General features: G+C 43.3%; 1 protein-coding gene across 3 annotated transcripts; it reads left to right on the top strand.

Moving 5' to 3' along the window:
• Positions 1 to 246: 246 nt before the first annotated feature.
• Positions 247 to 19,947, top strand: LOC118209998 (autophagy-related protein 16-2). 3 transcript variants are annotated; one of them, XM_035385781.1, is made up of 18 exons: positions 247 to 573; positions 1,260 to 1,329; positions 1,761 to 1,851; positions 2,479 to 2,552; positions 3,038 to 3,289; positions 4,355 to 4,420; positions 5,397 to 5,486; positions 5,677 to 5,730; positions 6,233 to 6,338; positions 8,869 to 8,974; positions 10,453 to 10,523; positions 10,785 to 10,856; positions 11,810 to 11,930; positions 13,206 to 13,311; positions 15,250 to 15,399; positions 15,752 to 15,799; positions 18,348 to 18,449; positions 19,746 to 19,947. In XM_035385781.1, exons 1-18 carry the CDS (start codon positions 396 to 398, stop codon positions 19,837 to 19,839), a joined length of 1,851 nt encoding a protein of 616 aa, XP_035241672.1. In that variant the 5' UTR covers positions 247 to 395; the 3' UTR covers positions 19,840 to 19,947. The 3 variants fall into 3 exon arrangements, with proteins under 3 accessions (XP_035241672.1, XP_035241673.1, XP_035241674.1); XM_035385783.1 differs by lacking the exon at positions 247 to 573 and adding an exon at positions 620 to 931; XM_035385782.1 differs by lacking the exon at positions 5,677 to 5,730.
• Positions 19,948 to 24,837: the final 4,890 nt, after the last annotated feature.

Below are 24,837 nucleotides of genomic sequence, written 5' to 3' on the forward strand. Positions count from 1 at the left end.
GCAAGCAAGAAGACGGCATACTTACACATGTTATAATCTACGCCTCTGAATGTTTCAGCCGTTTCAAATAGAACATCGTCTATATGGGTGAGACTGGAAAACCGTGTCGTAATGAAAATATTCCCTCGAAGGAAACATGGCGCTTCGATTCCGCATTGTGTCTGTCATGGGCGTGTCCTCCCACATGTGTTTTTAATGACGCCGCTGACGCTCTGGTCAGAATTTAGAAAAACCGGTGATCTGTGATCTGATTGGTCGACCAAGTTGTTGTTCCCGCAGTCGACTTTGGTTTGCAGTGGTGACAGCGGCGTTTCGGTGGTTAGACAATGGGAACAATCCAAAATGATTTTTGAGTGACACCCCACACAACGCCTTTGCCATGCTTTTGGATATTGATGTGGATGCTCCGGTCGACCATGGCCGCATTCGAATGTCTGGGTTCGCCTAGCGAAGCAGGGAGGGTCAGCTCCACTACAGAAACCACAGCGGAGAAATGGAAACGGCACATAATCCGCCAGCTAAAACTTCGGGACAGATCTCAGAAGATTATGTTTCAAGATGTTATACTATCATGTATGTTGTCGAATTAATTTTCTGTTATTTAGCAGGTTCATTTCTTAGTTTGCATGCTATCTGGCAAGCCTGCAAAGTGTTTATTTTGAATGCTTTGCGAACTCTGCTAACTCATCAAGTGTCTCATCGTCTGGCAGCTAATGCCCGAGTAGCTCATTTTTGCGGGACGCACCGATTGAGCGAAGTCAGCTATCACAGATTGTTTAAAGCGGACCAGGCCATTTGTTTCCCTTTTGTTTGCAAGTCAAATCTTGTATGACAGCACGGAAGAATAGTTTCGCTTTGGATTATACATGATTGATGCTCGCTAGCTACCTTTTGGTATGGAGAAAGAAGCAAAGGAGTCCATCCCGGAAATGTATGCGAACTGAAGTTGTGCACACAGTATTATTCTGGTTTCTCTTTGGTTTGTAGGCTACTCTAGGTTTTTTTTCCCAAACGGATACATGTCACACAGTTTGTATTACTTTTCTTGTCGACACATTTACTGGTGCGTTAAAACAAGCGATTAACTAACATAGTAGTACCGCGAATCTAGTCCCAATTCTGATTCTTAGAATTGAGCCAAATATTGACACCGAGGTGTAAATGAAATCTGTCTTTCACAAGTATGTGTAAAACTTGTACGCAAATGTTGCTGTTCGTGTACACGGGGTCTATCCTGCTTGTCTTTTATTTTTCTCCAGATGTAAAGCTCTTGGAGCGTTCACATCAGAAAGCATTAATCGCACAAGGTATTCTGGGATCTGTGGCAAGGTAATTTTAACACTGGTAATGGTTTATGGTGCTTTCACTTTACTACCTAGACACATAGAAAAATAGAAGCACTTCACTCAGGAGGAAAAATTCCAGCCTTGGTGTAAAAAAAGAAGAAATGTTGTTTTTTTTTTGTCCAATAAAACTGACATTAACTATAGACTAGGTAAGAAAGTTATGTTAAGTCAAACTAGGAGGCATGGCAACGAGCTACAACATCAAGAAACAACACATTTGGATTTTACCCTGTGAAGGCTTAAGGCCAAAACACATTTGTTTAATCCTTTTTAGGTCATTGTGGATAAAGTTAGGATATAGACACGTGGAATCGTATCGTATATAGGTGTTACATTGCAATTTTAATGTAGCCTACTCTGTTATTGTCCTAGGGATGCACATTTTTAAATCACTTCTCTTTTTGGATCTTACAGGCACCCGTTGCAGCCTTGCAAAGACTCTTTCTCATCTGTGATTTCTCAAGATGCGAATGCAGTACGAGTCCTCAGGAAAACAAGTGGAGATGTATGAGAAGCAGTTTGTACAGTAAATTTAATGGCCTTTGCATCATGTAATGGTATTTTATTTTGAGGCTCAGTCAGCCTTTATTTCAAAGCCGATCGGCTTGAGGAAGGAGCTTTATTTAGATGATACAAAGTTCACTGAAGACCGTAAAGGGGGTGACTAATCACAAGACCGTACATCATCATTTATGAGTCAGTGTTGTAGAAAAACTGAAGCACTTAATCTACCACGTGCTAGATTTACCACAGTCATCCTTGCACTAGATTTACAGCAATCATCAGGTGTTAGTCTGGATACTTTATGCATCAATGGAAGTGAATAAGCCCTGATATTGTTAATTTGTATTTCTGCAGAAAATAATTCAGGATTAATGTAACCTTTTTTGGTATGGGTTAGCCATCACTCTTCAGTCTTTTTATTATTATTATTATTTTATTTTATTTTTTTGTTTATATAAACAGCATCTGGAGAGTGAATCCCTACATTTTTACCACCTTTCTCTGTACTTTCAAAAAGAAGTTCAGTTAGGGTTAGGGTTAGGATTCAGTTCCATATGAAACTGTTGTACCAAACAGGGCTGTTTTTAATCTCTACCTTTGTTCAGAGAGACTTTGCCTTTCCTTGCAGTTGGCTTACCAGGTGGTGGAACTGCAACAGGCGATAAGAATCAAAGACTCTGTACTTGACGAGCAACATGCCAGGTGAGGACTTGTACTCCCATGAAGTGAACAAAAAGAAAAAGTAAAAAATGCAAAACAATCACGGATGTCTACCATCCATTTTGACATTCAGCTGTTTGTACACGGTCTTAATATTGATCAATCTCCTTGTAGACTGAGATAGATATTGAAAGGAAAAGAGTCAAAAGTGAGCTTCTGTCTCACCTGGGTCACATGCATTTGACATCAACCTTCAGATAACTGATAATTCCTGCAGATTACTGACAATTTCAAAAGAAACAACTGTATTCTGTGAATTTGATTTTGAAATTATTGAGGTATCTCCTGGAGTGTTTTTTAATTTTAACAGTTCCTAGAGAGTTACCGGATGATTCACATCTGTATTTGACCCAGTTCTAGTGAATGTAGGTGCAGTAGCTTGTTTCCCTGTGGGCCGCAGTTAAAGAGTTAGCAGTAGCATAGCCAGCTTTGCCTGAATTGCACGTGTCATTCCCCCCTCCCCAAAGGATGTGTGAGGTGAAGAGGCGACTGGGAGCGGTGGAGGCGGAGTTTCTGAGTCTGCAGGCCCGGGTGGAGGAGGTGCGGGAGGGCAACTGCACTCTGAAACGGGAGTACGACTCCCTGCTGGAGAGGCACCACGTGATGGACCAGACCTACCGCGTGGAGAAGGTTCGTGGCTCCGAGCTGCTGGAGGACATGATCCAGAGCAAGCGCCTGGCTGCCGCCAACATGAACAGCAAGAACGAGAAGAGAGTGCGGTGAGTCTGCCTGAGAGACCTAACAAACCGATCTGCCATTGGCCTCTGAAAGGTCAAGGGGGAGGGGCCTGGGTTATAAGTATGTTATTTACCTTTCTGAAAGATCAAGGGGAAGGGGCAGGGGCAATTACGATATTTTGGCATTGGACATTCTGTGAAAAGCTCCAGGAACTCCTCTTACCAGTTGGAAGATATTGCAGTTAGGAAGCAGTGAGGATGGAAGCAGCCCGGGAGCTGTAGGCTCTTTCTAATCACTTATTTTATCCGTGCTTGTCTTCTCGGTCCTCAACTGACCTGGAAATCGGACTTTCCAACCTGTCAAACGCTCCTTGAAGGAGCTAGATGCGAGGAGTTAGGAGGCTCCCGAAGGATACTCGAGCAAGGAAAGACGAGTGCATCCTTTGCGGAAGTATTTTTTTTCGAACGTGTATGAACGATCAACCTGTGGCTTCACTTCTCCCCATCTGCCGCGTCTGTAATTTACGTGGCTTCAAACTGATGCTTGACTGAACAAGGAAAATCCATTTGCCTAATACACGTTTCCTTGATTCCTCCATCCTTGCGTTCTCTATTGGGAGGAGTTAAGGTAGCTCCTCCCAATGCAGGAGAATAAAACGATTTGTATCTCACTTCACAATTTGCACAATTCTTGCAAAAATCGCACGGAAATACTTAAGTAAAGCATCTTGAAGAGGCTTTTAAAGATATTTGAATTTTGAGGATTCAATGGTGCGTTGTTTATTTATTTGTATTTTTGTTATCCATGGGTATATTTTGCATGTACTTTAGGAATTATTTAGCACGTTAGTTGAATGCTTCATTTCATAAACAGCCATCATTTTACATTATTTCTGCTCTGATAATATAATACAGCTTTGACAGAACATTTCCAACATTTTCTTGGTTATTATTATTCTTTGAATAACTACACTTAAAGAAGTGACTGTATTATGCTGTGAAAGGTTGGGTAAATCATGGTTGGGTTTGCTGATAGTTCAGTGTTGGTTATGCCCTTCCTCTGAGACGGCCCTTCCTTATGCATTTCTTGTGTATCAACTCTCACAGTGCAAGAGAAGCCAGTCTTCAAAAGGAGCTTGAGACGGCCACAAAGAAAGAATTGGACATCGACGTGTAAGTACTGCAGATGTCCTGTTAATGTCTCAAACCTCCATTTTGTTTGATTCACCCTGTGAACAATAACCTCAGAAGGTTTGCGGGTTTGAGTCCCAGTTGGGATACTGCTGCTGTACCCTTGATCAAGTGTGGTTGTGGATAAGATCTCTACTAAATGTTTTAGTGTAAATTTAATGAAAGAGGGGTCAGAGAAACAGAACCGAGTGAACTGTGCCTTCACAAATCAAAGCTGTGTGTATTAGTGAATCTAGGCAGTCTACAGGGAGGTTTTGTCCATTCAGCTTCCAGTGACAAAACACCTGGGAAACATTCAGGTACCTGAGAGTATCACCTGGGTTGCTCTGGAGAGTATTTGCACCCGTGACAGCTGCTGCAACTGTTTCAGTATCGTGCCCACTTCTGGGAAGCCTCTGGGACCGGGGGCCTTCAGCTACATGATTAATATTTCCTTCTTAACTGGTGCTTTTCACTGATGAGTTGTTGTTCCCGAGGTTGAACGGCACAGAAATAATCCTTTTCGGTTGCCCTCCTCTGTGGATTAGCTGCAGAAGTCTTCAGTTTTAATTGTGCTTTCTGGCTCACATCTGATACAGCAGGCATAGTCTTGACCCGATGCTCTATATCTCTGTAGCTTCTGGAAGGGGAAGTATTCTGTGGTTCATATCTTCCAATATGATTCATTCTAGCAAGTTTTACCAGTGTCCAGTTGTAGGTTGGTAGTTGAGCTGGTGTTACTGACCTCCTCCCACTAACGCAAGATCATGATTTGTCAAATGAGTAATTGACCTTTGGTTTCTCAGCAAAGTGCATCCTGGGAACTTGGTTCCTCTGCTTTGTCAACCTGGTCTGACCGATTTAGCACAGTCAGGACGTTAAGAGGTAGAACTACAGCAAGTGGAGAAGTTTCATCGAGGGGACATTTGGGCTTGCCGTCACTGTACTGTGTGTCTCTCATTTTTGTCATCGTTTCCAGAGGGTTTGGCTCCGGGGTTCCTACCAAACCAGCATCACCAAAGAGTAGGAGCCCTGAGAATTCGGAGAGATTTCATCGTCGTCTGTTTCGGTAGGAAACCAAAGGACATTCAATTTTTTCAGGTTCACAACAGAATTGTGTAGCTGAAATATAAATTGTCTTAAAACTTGAGCCACACAATATCCTGGAGGCATGCGGCCATAGATTCATCCGTGCTGTAATCTCGGAACCTAGAATCCAGGAATTATTTTTATCTGTCGGCAAACAATCTTTTTTCCAGGTCAGCCTCCGCTACTTCACCACGGATTCTAGACTCCATTAAAGAGCTCTTTGAGTAAGTTCCTCCACACTGCACCTCTGGTCGTCCCCTCAAAATCACTATGTGAGCTTTACATTCGACTTTATCTCTCTTTACAAAGACACTAGCGTTTGAAAATGGAACTCGGTGAATGAATCTGATTGGCTGTACCAGGCATTCAGTATTAAGGTGGCCAAGTCCTCCTGCACGTACAGTTTTCTCTTCCATCTTCCGATGTCAGAAGATGGCCATCTCTTGTTTCCAGAGCTCAGGACGGTGGTTCCTGAGCTTTATGAGCCCATGACCTTGCAGTTTGGGTGTGCTTCTCTTGGTATTTTTTTTATTGAGAAGAATTTGTCTTGCACTGCTAGTTACTGACGCTGAGTGAACAAAAGAAGTTTGTCAGAGTCTTCCACATTCCTGCACAGAGTCCTCCACATTCCTGCACAAAAGTCTAGATGCAGAAATATTATGAGTCAAAAGGCTAGACTGATCTTAGTTCAGTTCTCTGAGGCACGGATGTGTGGTTTGTCTTTAGAAAGAAGAGGCGGGGGAACACAGTATCCAGTCTAGAAGAGGACATCTATGCCCCTGTTGGAATATGCGTGGCTGCAAGGGTCCCTGCTAAAGCTCTGCACTTCCTGGTAATAAACCGTAATGTCTGAATATGTGTGCTCGTCCTGGTAAAAAAACGTAATGTCAGAATATGTGTGCATGTCCCGGCAAACAGCCATAATTTTCATATGTATGTATGAATGTATGTATGGCTGTCAATTCAGAAGTGTCACCACAATTGGGTGAAATATGCATTTGAAATACTTAAACCTATTAGATGTAAAAATGTGATAACACTTCGCTACATATTTCAACAAAATGTGTTACTGAAAAAAATGATACAGTCATATGAAATAGGAACTTGTTTTCTGAATGCTGACAGAAATTGAATGTTGTTCTCTTTAAATTGCCTGTAGTCGGCAGGAATAGTACTTGGTACCTGAAGGGTGTTTGAGATGAAGTATTTGACCTTGGTTCTGGCTGTCATTCTTCCCGTGTCATGATGAACGTGCGCATAGTTGTAATTCCACTATCAGTTCTGAACAGAGACGTCGGTATGTTCACACGCTGCAGTTCTGAAATGGTAAAACCCGAACTGCATTTTAATGGGTTAACGATGGTCATGGGAAGTGCTGAACCGTAACTAACAAACGTCACTTTCCAACGGCGGATTGTGAAGTGTCCGTTACTCTGTCACACTCCTCATTGGCTGACTCGACAGAATTGCAGCACATCGACAGTGATGGGGTGGGGGGGGAGTCAGGGAAAAGAATACAGTGAATCATGGCATGTTGTTATGAAAAGGCAGCATTTGTGGGGTGTGGTGATTTAACTGCCTTGAGATCAGTGTTTTTGACAGCCCATCCTCCCCCCCCCCCCCCGCCCTGTTTTGCACAAAGCACTGTCTCTGTTTTCCTAACAAAGCTGCTCTCTGGCGCAGAGCATGCTGGGAGATTTCCCTTTGAATACCTCAGAGAAGCCACAGAGAACCATGGCGATCGGTGATAGGTTGGTTTCAGCATAGAACTTCCTTGTTTAAAAAAAAACAAAAAAAAGAGACTTGTTTTACATACTTTGTGGCTTGGTATTTAAAAAACACCAAACCCAGCAGCATGGGTTTCAGGAAATGGGTCTTTTTCTTTCATGCCTTATTTCTTATTTGTTTTTTTATTTTGAAGTTTATATAGATTTCTCTTAATAATAATAATAATAATAATAATAATAATAATAGTGGTAGTACCAGTAGTAGTAATAATAGTAGTGAAAATATTAGTGGTAATGATACTAGTACTACTATTACTACAACTACTACTACTAATATCAACAACATTAATAATAATAATAATAACAATAATAATAATAATAGCAGCTGTAATTGGTTACAGTAAGAAAATTCCCCTATCCAGTGCAATATGCAGAGACCTTTAGCCCATGCATGTCACATCACATGCAATGTAAGCAGTATGTACAAAATGGGAAGTTACATTGTGAAAATCCACAAAGCACAAGCTGTTTGGTGCCATTGACTACTGAAGTCCAAAACGTTATTCTTGCAAAAAATTTCTCGTGATCGCCTAGTTTTAGTCCCCAGATAAACAATGTTGATGATTCCTGGATCTAATAGTTAACAATAATCCCCATTGCACAGTAGTTAGCCTCAAATCTGAAAACTGCCATTGGTACCTTTCAAAGGAATGTTCTAGGTAGGACGGAGTGTAGCACAGTGGGTAAGGAACTAGACTTGTAACCGAAAGGTCGCAGGTTCGATTCCCGGGTAAGGACACTGCCGTTGTACCCTTGAGCAAGGTACTTAACCTGCATTGCTTCAGCATATATCCAGCTGTATAAATGGATACAATGTAAAAAATGCTTTGTAAAAGTTCTGTAAGTCGCTCTGGATAAGAGCATCTGCTAAATGCCTGTAATGTAATGTAATGTAATGTAATGTAGGTGACAGAATGAGCAATTGGTGTTTCAGACAAGAATTTGGTTCCTGTCTCTATGAACAGAATATCATTAGCAGACCTGGGTAAATTATTAAAATAATGAAAACACTACCTAAATTAAAAATTAAAAAGAAGAATTTAATTCCAATTCCATAAAGATATTGCCGCAATAAATGTTATCTCTGTGTGTAGATAAAGCCAGTTTTGTTCACGTCTTTAATTGCCTCTCTGTGTGATGGTTAAGCATCGCTGGGCAAAGCAAACCGTGTTACTTTGTTCAGATTTGGCCGCTCTCCCTCCTGTGTCGTTTCGGACTATCTGAACTGGGTTCCTTGCTCTTCTGTGTGGCGTTGAGCGTCGATGAAGAGGATGAGAGTGATGTGATGGCCCTGTTCTTACGTGCGGTCATAAGGCTCATGCTCAAGCCCATTATATAGACAGGGGGCAGATTCTACACCATGGTGCTTATTTGAATCGAAATAATTCGGCCACCGTTGCCCACCCCAACTTCTCACAACAACGCCTGAATTTCTGCATGGATTTCATATGGGAATGTCCAATTGGGGGAAGAAAAAATAATAATAAAATCTAACCAAAATTAGATTCATTAATTTCTTGTGCTTTTCAGTTTCTTGACAGTTTGAACATTATCATTGTCTCTGTCTTCCCCAAGGACGCACATGAACTGGGCATCAATGCAGTCCGCTTCAGCTCCAGCTCGAACCTGCTGGCTACAGGAGGCACTGACAGAGTGATTAAGCTCTGGGATGTCACTGCAGGTACTCTCTATAACAGGGATGGGCAGTTCCTGTGATGTCACTGCAGGTGCTCTCTGTAACAGTGGTGGGCAGTTCCTGTGATGTCACTGCAGGTGCTGTCTATAACAGGGGTGGGCAGCTCCTGTGATATCACTGCAGGTACTCTCTATAACGGGTGGGCAGTTCCTGTGATGTCGCTGCAGGTACTCTCTATAACGGGTGGGCAGTTCCTGTGATGTCACTGCAGGTAGTTTTTGACATATCAAGCAATTGCGACAGTTGCACATGTTATTTCATTCATTTTTTATTAAATTAATGTTTAATTAATGTTTTTTTTATACTCTTTTGCTGATTTATTCTGCTTCTGCCAATATTTCCTGTGAAAAACACCCAGCCTTAGTGATGTATTCCCAAAGAGTGCAGCCTTTCCCCAGCAGATGGCAGTATGGCCTTTTACAGGGATATCAAACTTCAGTCCTGGAGAGCCAGAGTTTCTCCAGGTTTCTCGGGCCCCATTTTACACCTGCTCACGTGACCTGCATCTAGATTGCATCCGGATAAGATTTAGCTCCATTGCATTTACACTTTGTATTCAGTTGTGTCTCTGGTTAGCTGGATTGAAATCTGATTTCTGTTTTTCACCTACAATGCAAAACCCTGACAACCCACTTCCTGTTTTGTATCGCCCACCTCTTGGTTTTAATGGTGAAGCTACCTGTGTTCTGCTTTGGGGGAAGAGCTACATCGGGTGACGTTATACATGGGAGGATTTTTGGTTGTCGTGTGCGTCTTGGAAAATCTGACACATTTAGACTTGTGTAACATTGGTCTCGATTGCGTCTCAGACCACCTACTGAAGTGGTTTAGGCGATCGGATTTGAATCTGTTCTTAACGCGTCTCAAGTGCATTTACACTTGCATTTTTTATGTGGATAATACCAATCCAGATATATTCTAGATGATCAAGATGCGAGAATTGGCCAGGTGTAAGTGCGGCCAATGGTTTCTTTATCCATCAGCAGCCAATTTAGGCCTTGACTTCAGTTCTTATGCGCTGGACCACAACAGAAACAAGCACGCATTGAGGCTATTGGTAATTGAGGTGGATTTTAATATGTCCAGTTTTCACCTCTTATTTCATTGCTAAGTAGTCATGCATAATGATTTCATTTCCACCCTCACACACAAAATTCGAGATTCTGATTTGGTGGATTTTAAAAGTTCTCTTAAGGTGTAATGCATACACCGTGGATATAGAGTCACAAACAGAAATCTATTTTTGAAATATCTTGCTCTTTGCTGGACATGGTTTATATTTTGCAATTCTTCGGTACTTAAAAGCAGTGTACCTATAGTTGCCGCTCTTGCATCTAATATGTCACTTAACGGTATCCTGTTTGCGTAATGATAATTACGATTGGTCGTGATGCTGAGATGGTGATAACCCATTTTGTATGCATGCATTGTGAATCCTAGCATGTTTTCTTCCTTGGCGACAGGCATGCTGTACAACAGAGGCTCACTTGATGGCAGCAACGAGGGAATAACGAGCATAGAATTCGACCCGACCGTAAGTACAAGCCGTTTCAAAGGCACCTACCTGCCTGCCCACTTGTTTGATGCTGTGAATGTTATTGCATTGGAGGTTAATTAGTAAGGAAACATCAATTCAGTACCTCAGGGTAGGCGTGGCCTAATATTTGCCTGCTGTTCGTTTGTACGCGTGAAGGCAACTTGCCACTGCTTTAACCGCTGCAAGGATTTGTTCGGGAAGTCAAATGTTTTAACGCGGGGGTGTACGCTGTCGTTTTCGTTTTGTTTCTTAAATCAGGGGACCAAGATTTTAGCGGCGTCGTATGACAAGTCGGCCCTGTATTGGAGCCTGGATGACTGCGCGCCCAAGGTAGGCACCGCTTCTGCTGTTCCAGGCATGTCCCTCGTCGAGCCGTCGGAGAACGGGGCCGCGGCTAAGAGTGACAGCGTGCAGGGCTCCCACTGATTGGGTTGGGACGTCTCGGAAAATTCATGGATGACGTAGCTACCGTCAGCCTTGAACAGTCAGGGGAAACGGGACGGAATAAATACATTTAAAATGAAATGAAAGGGAAAAGTTTTTCAGTGAGCAGCCACTTTCTTGTGCACTAGCTTGATGTCACTCATTACGAAGTCTTGCAGCAACACAAACTGTGTTTCAGTGATCATATAATATCAAACTGTAAATGTTACTGCAGAAAATTCTCATGCCAGTTTGAACAGTCAGCAAACTGGGTAAAAACCAGTCATAACCCCAGAGCTACTCTCAAAAGGGAGATAACAGCTTGTGAGATTGGTTTCCTACAGTCTGATTGGCTCCACAATGTCGTGGCCAGCGTTCTCTTGTAGATCATTGGTTGACTTGGCTGGATTTGATTCTGCCCCCCCCCCTTGGGTCCCACCTACACAAGGTCATGATTAATCAGTGGCTCAGAACACTCTGAGTCTCCTTCTTGTATAAAAAAACAACCCATCTGAAAATTCCAGCTAAGACCGGCTGGGATTCTAAGCTGGTTTCAGATGATTTAGGCTGTTTTGACACTTGTAGCTGGTCTGTGGCTGGTGAAAGCTTGTCTCTAGCTATGGACAGAGCTGGTCAAAGCTGGTTAAGCTGGTAGAGTAAGCTGGTAGTGAAACTAGTCAACTAGCTGACTCTATAGGCTGGTCAGGTGAAGAGCTGGTTGACCATCTTAAAGTGTCAGAAACGCAGCTTAAACCAGCTGGACCAGCTTAGACTGGTTTAAACTGGAATTATCAGCAGAGAATTCTGTCACACTTGCATGCGCGTATGCCCAGGCTGAATGTCTTGTCTGTGTCCTGCAGTTCACCTTGACTGGCCACTCCCGCAAAGTCACAGCGGCCAAGTTCAAGTGCAGCCTACGGCAGGTGGTGACAGGAAGTGCTGACAGAACCGTCAAGGTTTGGGATCTCCAACGCGCAGCCTGTGAGTCAAAGCCAGAGTCTTCCTCATGTCTCCCTTTCTGTGAGGAAGGTTATTCACATAAGAGGCTTTCCTGTGTGTTCTATCTGCCTTAAAACATTTCACAGCTGGGCTTCTCAACCCTGGTCTTGGTGATCTGCTGTGCTGTAGGTTTTGATTTCAGCCCTAAAAAAGAGCACCTCATTTAATAGCTAGAGCAGGGCTGCCCAACCCTGTTCCTGGAGATCTACCGTCCTGACGGTATTCATTTAAACCCAAATTTGGCACACCTGATTTTACTAATTAGGAGCTTAATGAGATCTCTAGCTGTTTAATGATGTGTGCTTTGTTTGGGTTGGAGTAAAAACATACATGACTGTAGATCTCCAGGACCAGGGTTGGGCAGCCCTGGTCTTGATAAAGTAGCACTTTAATAAGTTAAAAATAGGTCATGGACTGCCTACTTGATCCTCTGACTTCTCATGTCTAATTTGTGCTACACATTTAACACCTTCAGTGTTCTGAAATGATGGAGCAAAAATTAATGCCAAACAAAGTTTGAATCTCTTCTCAATCCTGTGTTCATATTTTATTGCATACTGCCATAAAACATTCTGTATGCTCTTCCCAAAATAATAAAAACAAAATCAATGCACAAACGTACTTTAGTCAAACTGAATTAGTAATGAAATCAATTTCATGTGTGTTAAATGAAATAGTTTACTGGTGATAAATCTGTACGAGTTCAGGCATTCTGCCATGGTATTGAGAGAGACATCCAGGACAGGACAGTCTTTACCCAGAAGTCATTTCAGGCACATTACCCACAGTTGTCCACCCAACCCTTTATCTGTCATCAAGTTTTGCCATACAGCAGAAGTGGGTTTTTTTACTTCCTGCGTGTGGTTTTTATTTCTTGTTTAAATTCTGCTCTCTTCTGCATTTTATTATTGTTCGATACTGAGCGTGAGAGTCCTTCCTGCTTTTATCGGCCCTGTTAGTTGGTTGTGCTGGCATCAGAAGTGTTTTCATGTTCTGATAAATGGTATTTAAATGTGCCTCATGCGATGGCTCTTAGAGCATTGTGTGTTACCCCCGTGTTGAATATATGATTGATCGGCAGGAGCACACGCCATGTGTGGGTCAGATGCAGAACGTTCCATTATGGCGGGCTTGTGTGAGATGGCTGTGCAGTGCATCTGCATGTAAGGCCCAGTCTGTGGTATCTGGGACCTCTGGAGTCTCTGGAGCCATTCTGTGGACCAGTCGTTTAGAAGCGCTCTCTCTCTCCCCCCGCAGGCATCCAGACCATCGACGTTCTGTCGTACTGCAGTGACGTGGTCTGCTCGGAGTATTTCATCATCAGCGGGCACTACGACAGGAAGATCCGCTTCTGGGACAGCAGGTAACAGGACCTCCAGTCGTGCATCGTAGGGAGCTAAGCAGGACGTTGGTCAAAATAAATAAATAAATGAAAGTGTATGGTTGAGGTGTAGGATACTTTTGTGCGTGGTACAGAGAACATAAGAATGCATAATGACAAGAGGAGGCCATTCAGCCCATGTAAGTTCGTGATTTGCCTACAGTCTGGAGAGCATCCAGCACAGCATCATACCTGGACTTCAACACCCAGAGGGTCTGCATGACCTGGCGAGCTCTTACATGCATCGATTAACTCTCCGTGTGAAATTTCAGTGTAGAATCAACCTTAAACTAATTTCCGCCTTGACTTACTGGCAGAGCTCAACTTGGAAAAACATTTCTAATTAACTTTTTTGGTCCCTTTTGTGATTTTTAAAGGCTTGTCCAAATTTCCCTTTGTCTACTTTTGCCAAACCAGAAGTGATTAGGAGATGTAAGCCCTCCAGAAACGGTGTGTATTTAAAATGGCCGTCTCTGTGAGGAGAGCATCAGCACTGTGTAATGAGAGCCAGAGGAAGAGCACTTTCCAAGCGCGATAATGCCTTCAGAATTAGATTTGTTCTAGTCTTTACTTACATTTCATTGGTGGCACACATGTAGCCCTGAATTTTAAAAAAAATGCCTTTGCAAACGTGCTTTGTTCCAAGACTTCAGTACATAACAGACCACTACAATGTGTTCAGTCTGTAGAGAAGCGTGCAGAACCATTTCCACAGATACTCGGATCCCAAATGTGTGTGAAAGCGCTGAAGCAGAAGCGATTTGCTGTGAAATGCAAATGTTGCGAGGTCTTTAAGACAGTTTGCACACGCTCAGGGTATTCGTATAAATTTCACCCCCACTGTTTCCGACTCGCTGTTTGGAAATGGTGCCTATGAATTTGCATGTAGATTCCGACAGTGTGCGGATGCCGACTCCCCGCGTTTATTCATAAACTGAGGCTATTCGGCAGCCATTTTGGTTACTGATGGTGTACTTCATTTATCTGTGAATGTGATCATTCTGGTCTGGTGCCGTAAGGTGAGTCACAGCAGCTGATGGTTACACCCCGGGCCATGAAACCAACTGAAGTGTGTGTGTGTGTGTGTGTGTGTTTACGTGTGTGTGTGTGTGTGTGTTTACGTGTGTGTGAGAGAGAGACCGAGACGGAGAGAGAGAGAGCTGTAGAAAGGCAGGGGTAGTCGCCTCTTATGCACTCTTGAATTGAATCTGGAGCTGCAGCCTGGCTCATTCTCTCTCGGCTGTCGCCTAGCAACAGTTGGCCCACATAATTAACTCTGCTTTTCCCTGTAATGGGATTTCCTCCATCCTGAATTTCAAAATTTCAGCAAGATAATCTACGCAATTATTTATTTACGATTGGCTTATTAATTTCTTGGCTCTTCATATTCTCAGTGCCATTCTGATCAATTCCTCAGGATTTTTTTTTTCTCGATAGTAGACCCTTAGAATCCAGCCACTGAATATGCTGGTTTCCCTACACTCCTGCATCTCTTGCTATGAATACTACTGGAATTAAAACGGATAAATGGACTGAAATGTACCTTTTGAAACCAACCATGCAGGTTATGTGTGTGTAGTTGTACATACTCAGTGTGGCTGTGTGTGTAGTTGTATTGTACATGCTCAGTGTAGCTGTGTGTGTAGTTGTACATATTCAATGTAGCTGTGTGTGTAGTTGTACATACTCAGTGTGGCTGTGTGTGTGTAGCTGTATTGTACATGTTCAGTGTAGCTGTGTGTGTAGTTGTACATATTCAATGTAGCTGTGTGTGTAGTTGTACATACTCAGTGTGGCTGTGTGTGTGTAGCTGTATTGTACATGTTCAGTGTAACTGTGTGTGTAGTTGTATTGTACATGCTCAGTGTAGCTGTGTGTGTAGTTGTACATACTCAGTGTAACTGTGCGGTCTGTCCTCAGGGCAGCGAGCTGCACACAGGAAGTTCCTCTGCAGGGGAAGGTGACATCACTGGACATCTGCCCCGACCACCGGCAACTCCTCAGCTGCTCCCGAGACGAGAGCCTGCAGGTGGTGGATCTGAGGATGAGCAACTCCAGGAGGACCTACAGGTAGAGCTGTACAAGGGGGTCCATCAGTCAAACTGTTCCCCTTCAAACAGAAATCCGGGGCTATGGTTCCTAGATCTTAAATGTAATGATCTTTATTACCGTTTATACATTATAGTGCATGGCATTCACACATCTTGTCCAGTGAGACTCGTGCAGATTACATTTTTACGAACAATCCATTTGTGCAGCTGGATATTTACGGAAGCAGTTCAAGTTAAGGACATGTTTAGCCTACATTGGAACCGTGGAATGACTTTTGTCTGTCTGGATCATTATTCTTTTTGCTTAAAGGTTTTATGGTTTCACACACTAATGAAATGCATTTAAATTGTTACATTTCTGCTTCTCATAGAGCCGATGGTTTCAAGTGTGGATGCGACAGTACCAAGGCCATCTTCAGGTGAGCCGACTCAAACGAGGAAGGACAATTTATGCTACCATTACCAATTTCTGGGCTAGCTTCATCCAAATATAATTCTCCCAGAATGCAGTGCATGGCTTTTCCATGTGGTGTGGTGAAGACCAAAAGAAATGCGCTATGGGAGTCTTCTGTAAGCTAAACAGGAAGAGTGTGTGGTTGCGATGTACAATAGTAAGCACTACATATTTTAAGAAATGTGGTATGGGTAAATCTGCTTGAAAAACACATCTCATCACATGTCCCTTCATATGTGAGTATATGGGGAAGTCCCCCCCCCCCCCCCCGTAATTTCTATGCACCATAACTGTGTGCTGTTGACTTGAATGCTTTTGGACCGAATGTTTTTGGCGTCCGCCTGACGCACTGGAGTGATGCGCTGAGCACGTTTCCCAGAATGTCATGTGGGGTTTAGCATTTGCGTTTTTGTGAGACTAAATAGCCCTTTGAGCCGAAGAGCTGGAGGCCCTGGAGTAATGGCAGCTGGTGGGAGGGATGTGTGCTGTTTAGCATCACAGTTTTCTCACTGCATTTTTCCAAGAATCATTTTGTTTTCTTTCGCTCTGGGGCGTTTTTTTGACTACATTAAAAATGGGCAGAAGCAGGGAAAGACGCGTTCTTCCCGGACTGTAGGTCTCTGGTCACAGCGAAAGCACTGTGAAGCCAAAAGAGGCTTTCATTTGAGGCTTCTCAGTGATTTAGTCCTGACTGAAAATGCATGAAACATTAATGCAAATTATGTGTGCGGTTACAAGAGCAGATTATCTTTTTCCATGCAGACCATTCAAATGTGTGCAGAGCAGAAATGACATCATGTTAAACAGTCACTTTAATTTTACAGTTAATTTCTGAACAGTGAGTCTTGCTATCTTTGAGCATGAAGTGCTTAATGCATGGAATACATGTTTCTGGGTGGGGAAACTACTAGTTTAAATGCATTTATGGGATGGCTTCTCTTGAAGGAGAGGTATTTATTTTATTTTTATTTTTAATTTAATTATTTTGTTTGCATATTAAGCATTTAGCGGCCACTAGAGTCTAGAGTAACTTATGTATTTATGTTCTTGCTGTCAGTATCGATATGTATCTTGGCAGTGGAGGTAAGAAAAGGGAAGCAGTTTCTGAAGATGAGGTCTTCTGGTGTTGCTTACCAGTTTCATTAGCGGGCCTCAGAGGAGCCTGGGTGTGCTACAGTACCTGTGAGAGTTCTGTTCCAGAGGGGCCTGTGAGCTGCTTAGTACAGCACCTGTGAGCGTTCTGTTCCAGAGGGGACTGTGTGTGCTGCTTAGTACAGCACCTGTGAGCGTTCTGTTCCAGAGTTAGTGACCTCATTTACAAGGGGAATAGCCAGGTTTATGGAGCAGCTGTTACTAACCGATGTAATTTTCTTTTGTTAAATATGCAGTCTGGCCTCTCAAAGCTGCAGAAGTATTTGGAAGTGTTGGCTAGTGTTTTCCCGTGCTTGTACTTGACTTGAGTTCCGGTTCTGCCTTTTTCCTCGCCCTGCCGAACCTCCGTGCGTGACCGAAACCTGACTGTAATTCCGAGCAATGTTCTTTCATTTGGATCCAAAAGTTTCCCGTCTGCCCGCAGGGCAGACTGAGCTCCCCGTCCCCAGAGAGGCTGAAAATCCACCCATTTGCCATCATTAGGAGGAAATGAGGAGTCCGCCGCTCGTCCGGGATGTAAACACCGGGTCCTTCGCAGTGGGCGTTGTTTTTTACGCACTTCACTTGCCAGAAATGTCCCTCGAAATCTCCTGCGCTCCGAATAGAGTCCTCGTCTCCAAGTTCAACAAATACTTTTGCGCAATAGGTCTTAATAATAATCCAAACAGATGCTAAGAACTCATCCCACAAAAACAGGCATTTTATGCTCACAGTATGGTCGTGTCTGGTTGCAGGGGGAAAAAAAACTCTGTTATTATGCTACAGAAAACTTGAATCATTCGACCATGTCATCAGAGTCAGGGTTGGGCCGTCCCTACAGTGGACCATGCATTTCCTCCTACTCTGCGTGGTCTAGCAAATAGTTTTTTTTTTTTACTGCATAATTAAGAGTATTTAACAATTTTGTTCTCACCAGTTTATTTGCTTAGTCCAGTGTCTCATTCAGTCTCTCTAGGGGTTTCGTCATACTTGTTCCTGGTTATGGTTATACACTTTGTTGTACGTCGCTCTGGATAAGAGCGTCTGCCAAATGCCTGTAATGTAATGTAACGTGTGTTGTTTATGTACATTGATTGCAGGAGGTAAATGGTGAGTTCAGATGGGCTGCATAGCCTGTTCTCATCATTCATTATGCTATGTCCCTCTGTTCTATATTATATTGATTATCTACCAGTTAATAGTTCACTTTCTAAAATGATGCAGAAGGTCAGAAACAAAATGCAGTACAGCTTCAAAAGTTTCACGATGTACATAGCGGGGGGGAAAAAAAACCCTTACATCTCCATTATTGCCGTTTTAAAAAACCAAACATTTTCCTTTATGTATGGGGAGGGTAACGGCTGTCTCTTCTCGTGTTCCAGCCCCGATGGAAACTATCTCGCCGCGGGTTCAGCAGACGGTGCTGTCTACATCTGGAACGTCAACTCTGGCAACCTGGAGACCTGCTTGCCTGGCATGCACAGGTAACATACCTGTCCTGTTCAGTGTGTGATGTCGTTGTTTACCTGTCCTGTTCAGTGTGTGATGTCACTGTTTACCTGATCCTGTTCAGTGTGTGATGTCACTGTTTACCTGCTCCTGTTCAGTGTGTGATGTCACTGTTTGCCTGTCCTGTTCAGTGTGTGATGTCACTGTTTACCTGCTCCTGTTCAGTGTGTGATGTCTTTGTTTACCTGTCCTGTTCAGTGTGTGATGTCACTGTTTACCTGATCCTGTTCAGTGTGTGATGTCATTGTTTACCTGCTCCTGTTCAGTGTGTGATGTCACTGTTTGCCTGTCCTGTTCAGTGTGTGATGTCACTGTTTACCTGCTCCTGTTCAGTGTGTGATGTCACTGTTTACCTGGTGCTGTTTTATGTGCGATGTCACTGTAGACTAGTCCTGTTTGGTGTGACATCACTGCACAGCCAGAGGGAAGGCCCCAGCTGTTCGTTACTGGCGGTAATAGATGTTAGCGGTTTGTCCTTAGCGTTTTACAGTCTGTCCTCAAGCAGTGATGAAATGTCGGGTCCCCTGGGCCTGCAGTCTCCCTTTGACGTCAGCCGCCGCCCCCGCCCATCTTTGGCCTGGCTGCAGTCGCAGTGTGCGCTGATCGCGGCTAAACCACGCGTCAGTTGAAGCAGAAGATGTTCACGCTCAGTAGTCCCGTGGGTTCAGTAGAAGGGAGAATTTGTTCCAAGCGTTCCCCCAAGTTCACACTGTACCCAATAACTCTGCAAGCTTAACTTGCAAACAAGCCGCAGCACATTTTGGGCAAGTTTATTTGTTTTTGGGTTTTGTAAGTGGTCACGATGGACTTCATTAGGCATCCTGCCATTCGTCATGCGTGGACTGAATTTTGATTTTGTCGGCAAACATGGCTTTATGGAAATACGTGTTTAAAACACTGTAACTCTGAAAACGCTTATACAGAGAATATTCATGAAAACATGTAGCTGTCCAAAATATACAATCATACGAAAGGAGAAATTTGTTGTTAATTTCTGCAGACAGGGTTAATATGTGCATTTATGTACGTATGTGTATGTTATGCTGTGGTGTGATGGATCCTTTGCATTAGATGTGACCAAAGCTCTCTGTCTTGTATTTATGTGTCTCTGTACATATGTGTATGTTATGCTGTGGTGTGATGGATCCTTTGCATTAGATGTGACCAACGCTCTCTGTCTTGTATTTATGTGTCTCTGTACATATGTGTATGTTATGCTGTGGTGTGATGGATCCTTGCCTTAGATGTGACTGAAGCTCTCTGTCCTGCAGTTCCTCAGTCAACGCTTTGTCCTGGTCCGCCTCCGGGCAGTACGTGGTGAGCGTGGACAAGAGCCGACGGGCCGTCCTGTGGAGCGACTTCTGAGGGAGGGCCCCGCTATTTCGGAGTGCACAGGAGACCCCTGTGTTACGGTATCGCGCCCACTGGCATGGTTAAAAATGAAAAAAAAAAAAGGTTTCGAGCCCAACTCCATGCAGGGAAGTGTGGGTGTGGTCACCTGGTTCTCCTCGGACTCAAACGGCCTGGCGTTTCTCCTCCCCTGTTTTGGTGGGCGTGTGTGGACCACCTCCAGACTGCTGATTGGCTGCCTTTTTAGGGATTTGTTTTTGTATTTGTGTTTGTTTTTTTAATAATATGTATTAGTATGTAAGTATAGGGGACAGGTTATAAGCCGCCAGTAAACGGGTTTGTTTTCTTTCTGATCCTAAGCTTTCTGAATGTAGGTTTCCCGCTCAAACGGGAGAGTTTACCTTGCCTTCCTTCCATTGCCGTTCCGTGGAGCGGCAGTTTGTGCCGTGTGTGGCGTGAGTGGTGGCATGGCATTTACCCAGAGTGCTTTATCAGTCTTCCCGTGGGGTGTGGATCACAGCCCTATTAGCCCTAACCATAGCTCTTAGTGACTCGCAGCCATAGCTTGGAGGAGCGGGTAAACCTGGTTCTGTTAAGGCTCTAAATAACCAAATCTGGACCTGCGACACAAGCTTTGAAAGAACGTGGATGGCAAAACATGCACAGCCCAGCATAATTTACGTTTTATTTTTTTTCTTTGGTTTACATTATAGGCATTCAGCATATGCTCTTATCCAGTGCGATTTGCACGTTTCACACAGAATACATTCATACAGCTGAATATTTACTGAAGCTGTTCAGGTGCAGTACCCAGCTCAAGTGTACAACTGCAGTGTCTTACCTGGGAATCAAACCTGCAATCGCTGTGCTACAAGCCCAGTTCTATAGTTTCCCCCCCCCCCCCTTCACTGTGTTTTCTGTGAGAGTGAGATGATGTTTATTGTTTTTATTGTTGTTGTTGTTCCTACATCACCTGTTTTGGGGCTGATGCACAGCTAGCTAGACTGAATGAATCCTTTTGAAATACGATTTCCAAAACGTTCGTTTTTGTTGTAAGCACGAAAGGCCCCTGGCACAAAAGGGAACAGCTGATTTGGCAGTGTCCGGTATCACTGCGGTTTTGCGAGGGAAATGTGTCAACACTGCGGTGACCTTATTTTTCCTTTAACCCACTAAGTGCAATGTTTCTTTCAGTGTGTCTTTCAGGTATGAATTCACAATAAGAGCTGCACACATTCCAAAATGCATAACCTGAGCAGGAGAACAAAGCCGTGGTGTTTGAGAAGCAATAATAATAAAAAAATAAAAAAAGAAGTAACACTCACCCACATTTATGATTCCTACCATCTAAAGCGTGGGATTGCAAGCCAGGGTGATGCATCATCAGATCACACTGCCCTGTACATGACAGTATCAGAGATCACACTGCCCTGTGTATGTGCAGTGTCAGATATCATGCACTGTACATACACTTATACTGTCAGGAGATGGGGAGACGTGCACAAGCCTTGGCTCAGTGAACAAGCCCCTGTACCCATGCTAATGTACCCACGTACATTACATGTAATCCAGTCCTTAAAAAAAACTAAATAAAGAAGGGAAGCCTCTTCTGTTTTGTAAAGGAAACAGACGTGGCGAAAGCCAGTGGCTATTGTAAGCTTTCACCTTTGTTGAATCTATGCCCTGCGCACAGCCAGAGCGAGCAAGGGAGAGAGAGGGCACTTGAATTAGGTTAACTATCTCACATGCACAAAGCTCTTTTCTGTGTGGCGGGGTGGGGCGGGGCAGGGCAGGGGTGGAAGATGAGGCGGGGGGAACGAGCGGTTTAAAAATTGATGAAAGGAAGAGCGGTCGACCCCTCCATCTCCGCCCTCCATTTCCGTTCTGTCGTACGATGTTCTCTCGCCTAATTTGCACTTCAAAGAGCTTCGGTTTTTTTTGTGTCCTTTTTTTTTTTTTTTTTTTTTGCAGTTCCTTTTTTATAATGACACATTTGCACATTCTGCTTGCTGGAATTGTAAAGTAATATTGGCACTTTGGATAAAACATTAAACATTAACATTAAAAGATTTTTAATGCTGACATGTGGACTATTTAAAACCGTGTTACTGTTTTAATATAATTTGTTTGCCTGAATGTCTGCATTTAGCCTTGTTGATGATCAGTCGTCCTTACCATGTTGGCGTTTAACTGTGGGCTACCTGCTTAAGCTCAGCTTAAAGAATAAAAACTGCTTCTCAGATGGATGAAACATGGAACAGCCCATTGGGCATCTGCATGGTCACTTAATCAGTCATTGATCAATCAATCAATCAGTCAATCAATCAGTTTATGTGATTTAAGTCCTCATCTGGAGCTTCCGCCCCTATACCAGGAGTCCCCAACCCTGGACCTGGAGAGCCCCACAGGGTCTGCTGGGGTCCCCCCCCCCCCCCCCCCGGTCGTGGAGAGTCACAGGATTTGCTTCGGTCCCCAAACCTGGTACTAGAGCGCCACCAGGCTTTCTGGGGTCCCCAAACCTGTGGCTGTCCCAGACCAGGGTCGGGAACCCCCTGTGGCTGTCCCAGACCAGGGTCGGGAACCCCCTCTGCTGTCTTCCGCTTGTTTAGCACAGTGCCAGTCGTTGCCTGATAATATATATTTCAGACTTCCCCACGCTGAAGGCGGAATGCATTGATTTCACATTTGGCCACTCTGACAGCTCTTTCTGTGAAATCATCAATGGCTCCAATTTTGTGTTGCTGTGATATTTATCTTTGCCAAGAGAGCCATTTGCCTGTGCACAATAGAGCGTTTTTAATTGAAGTGTAAATGTCTTTCTGCACTATGCAATAGCTGTGTTCTAAAGGGATCATAGACTTTATGCAAATTGAGTTTAAATCATGCTTCAAAGTGCCTCCTTAGCGCCTGTTTTTTTTGTTTTATTTTTTTTATTTTATTAAAATTGCGGTGTAGTAATTGTGGATGGACCACATTATCTTCATAAAAAAGAAAAAGATCAAAAGGCCATACTTAATTTGTGTACTTCATGAATTACGTGGTGCATTTGTAACCACGTCGCTCTCTGACTCATACAAGTTAACTATCTTAGGTAGTGCTTGATTCCAAACATAATGACATTTTGGAGTTCCGTAGTGGTGTGATGTTTAGGGGGAGGTCTGGGGGTGTGTACATGCAGTAAAAACACAGACCTTGAGACCTTGGGTACATTCCTTGTCTGATTACTTTTTTCATTACAATGAAAATTACAGTTTCAAGTATTTGTTGCAACCTTTCAATTTTATGAGGTTGCAACAGACATTTTATTTTGTTTTAAAAACGGTGAAATTCTTGTTTTTATTTCAGTGTAGCCCTTTGAGTTGGTTTACAGTGAAATAGGTTTACAACGAGTTAAAATGAATGTGTCGTTCTGAATCAAAATTGTATAATATTTGTAATACTAATATTCAGAAGTGTTATGACTCCAATTTTTATCTTTTTTTAAAGTGTTCATGAGAGAGAATGTATCCCTTGAAATAAAAATGAGGGGTTAGGGTTAGCTCAGGGTTAGGATGGCTCATCCTTAAGGCAGTTCAGGGATGAGCCCCACGGTCCTGGATGGAATCCCGCCGCCGACTGAGGCTAACAGCTACGCAGGGTGACGCGCCCCCTGGTGGAGTTCGGGAGGGTTCAGCTGAGATCCACGTCTCGCTGCTCTCTAGTGACCCCCCCTGGTCGATCCAGCACCCGCGATCTGCTGGCTGAGGGTGAAGCTACACGTCCTCCGATGGGATCGCCTGGCATCGCTCTCGCCTCCCACAGTCGGCCGCTTGTGGGCGATTACAATTTTAAACGGGGGGGGCGCAGGGGCCACCTCCCCTTCCCTTAAGTGGCTTTTGTCGCTTGCCAGGCCGCCATTGTAAATAAGAATTTGTCCTTAATGACTTGTCTGGTGAAATAAAGGTGAAATAAAAAAAAAATAAAAAAGAGGCAACAATATACACGTCAGATCTTTGATCTGATTGGTTATTGCACTATTTTCCCCATCCTTTCGCTTGCTTCACCGGCTTTCCTCGTGTTGCCAGCTATCCCAGCATGCCTTGTGAACACAAAAAATCGCTTCTCATTGAAAAAGAATGGAGAGAAATTTGCTTCCAGTCAGAGGATGTGTGGCTTCACCCTAAGGTTGCAGGTGAAGAGCCTTCCTCTTACCCCTCTCTGGGTGAGCTTGGCCTGTGGGCTGTGGTGTGAAAAGAAGAAGCTGGTCGCACATTCTCTGGGTGAGAGTGTGTGTGTGTCTACACTCCCATTTGGGCATTCCTAATCGGAGAGAACATGGGAGTAAAGCATAAAATAAGAAATGTGGGATGCCTTAGAAAAACTGTCTCATGATAAAAACCTGTAATTCATAACCTTGAAATGGGAACATTGTCTTTTTTATTGTGCCATTGTTTCTGGACTTGGCAACTTGCTTTTGCCATTTTTCATTTTAAGGGAAATGTTTTTGGAGGGAAAGGATGACCTTTTGTGACCTTTGTTTTTTTTTTTTTTTAATGCCATAGGTTTTCTAATGGGGTTCTCTGTACTGACTACATAATAATTCATTTGTAATGCTTCCTTTTTATTTGTGTTTTGTGGTGGTTGTGGAATGTAACAAACCATTGTTAAAATAAATGTACTGTAGCTGGGATTACATTGAAGGAATGACACAAGTTTTTTGCTGAAATAAAATCCTTTGTGTCCAATTGTCTTATTTTCTCATTTTTCTTATGTGAGAAACTCAAACTTGTCTTTTAAAGGTGTGTGTTTATGGCGTGAAGTCCTACATACACTTCAATATCACACACATCTCAGAAATGCCATCTTTGATCTGGGCTTATGGACTCTCACCAATTATAATGCTTAAACAACTGTAAGTCTAGATAGGAGAGAATTTTCAATTGCACACTAAACATGTAAATTTCCAACACTGCCTCTTCAGGATAACCTCTTAATTCATTGGTTAAATGTAAGAGATAATTGTGAGCGATGAGT

Source organism: Anguilla anguilla, chromosome 12 (assembly GCF_013347855.1).
Source record: "Anguilla anguilla isolate fAngAng1 chromosome 12, fAngAng1.pri, whole genome shotgun sequence".
NCBI lineage: Eukaryota > Metazoa > Chordata > Actinopteri > Anguilliformes > Anguillidae > Anguilla > Anguilla anguilla.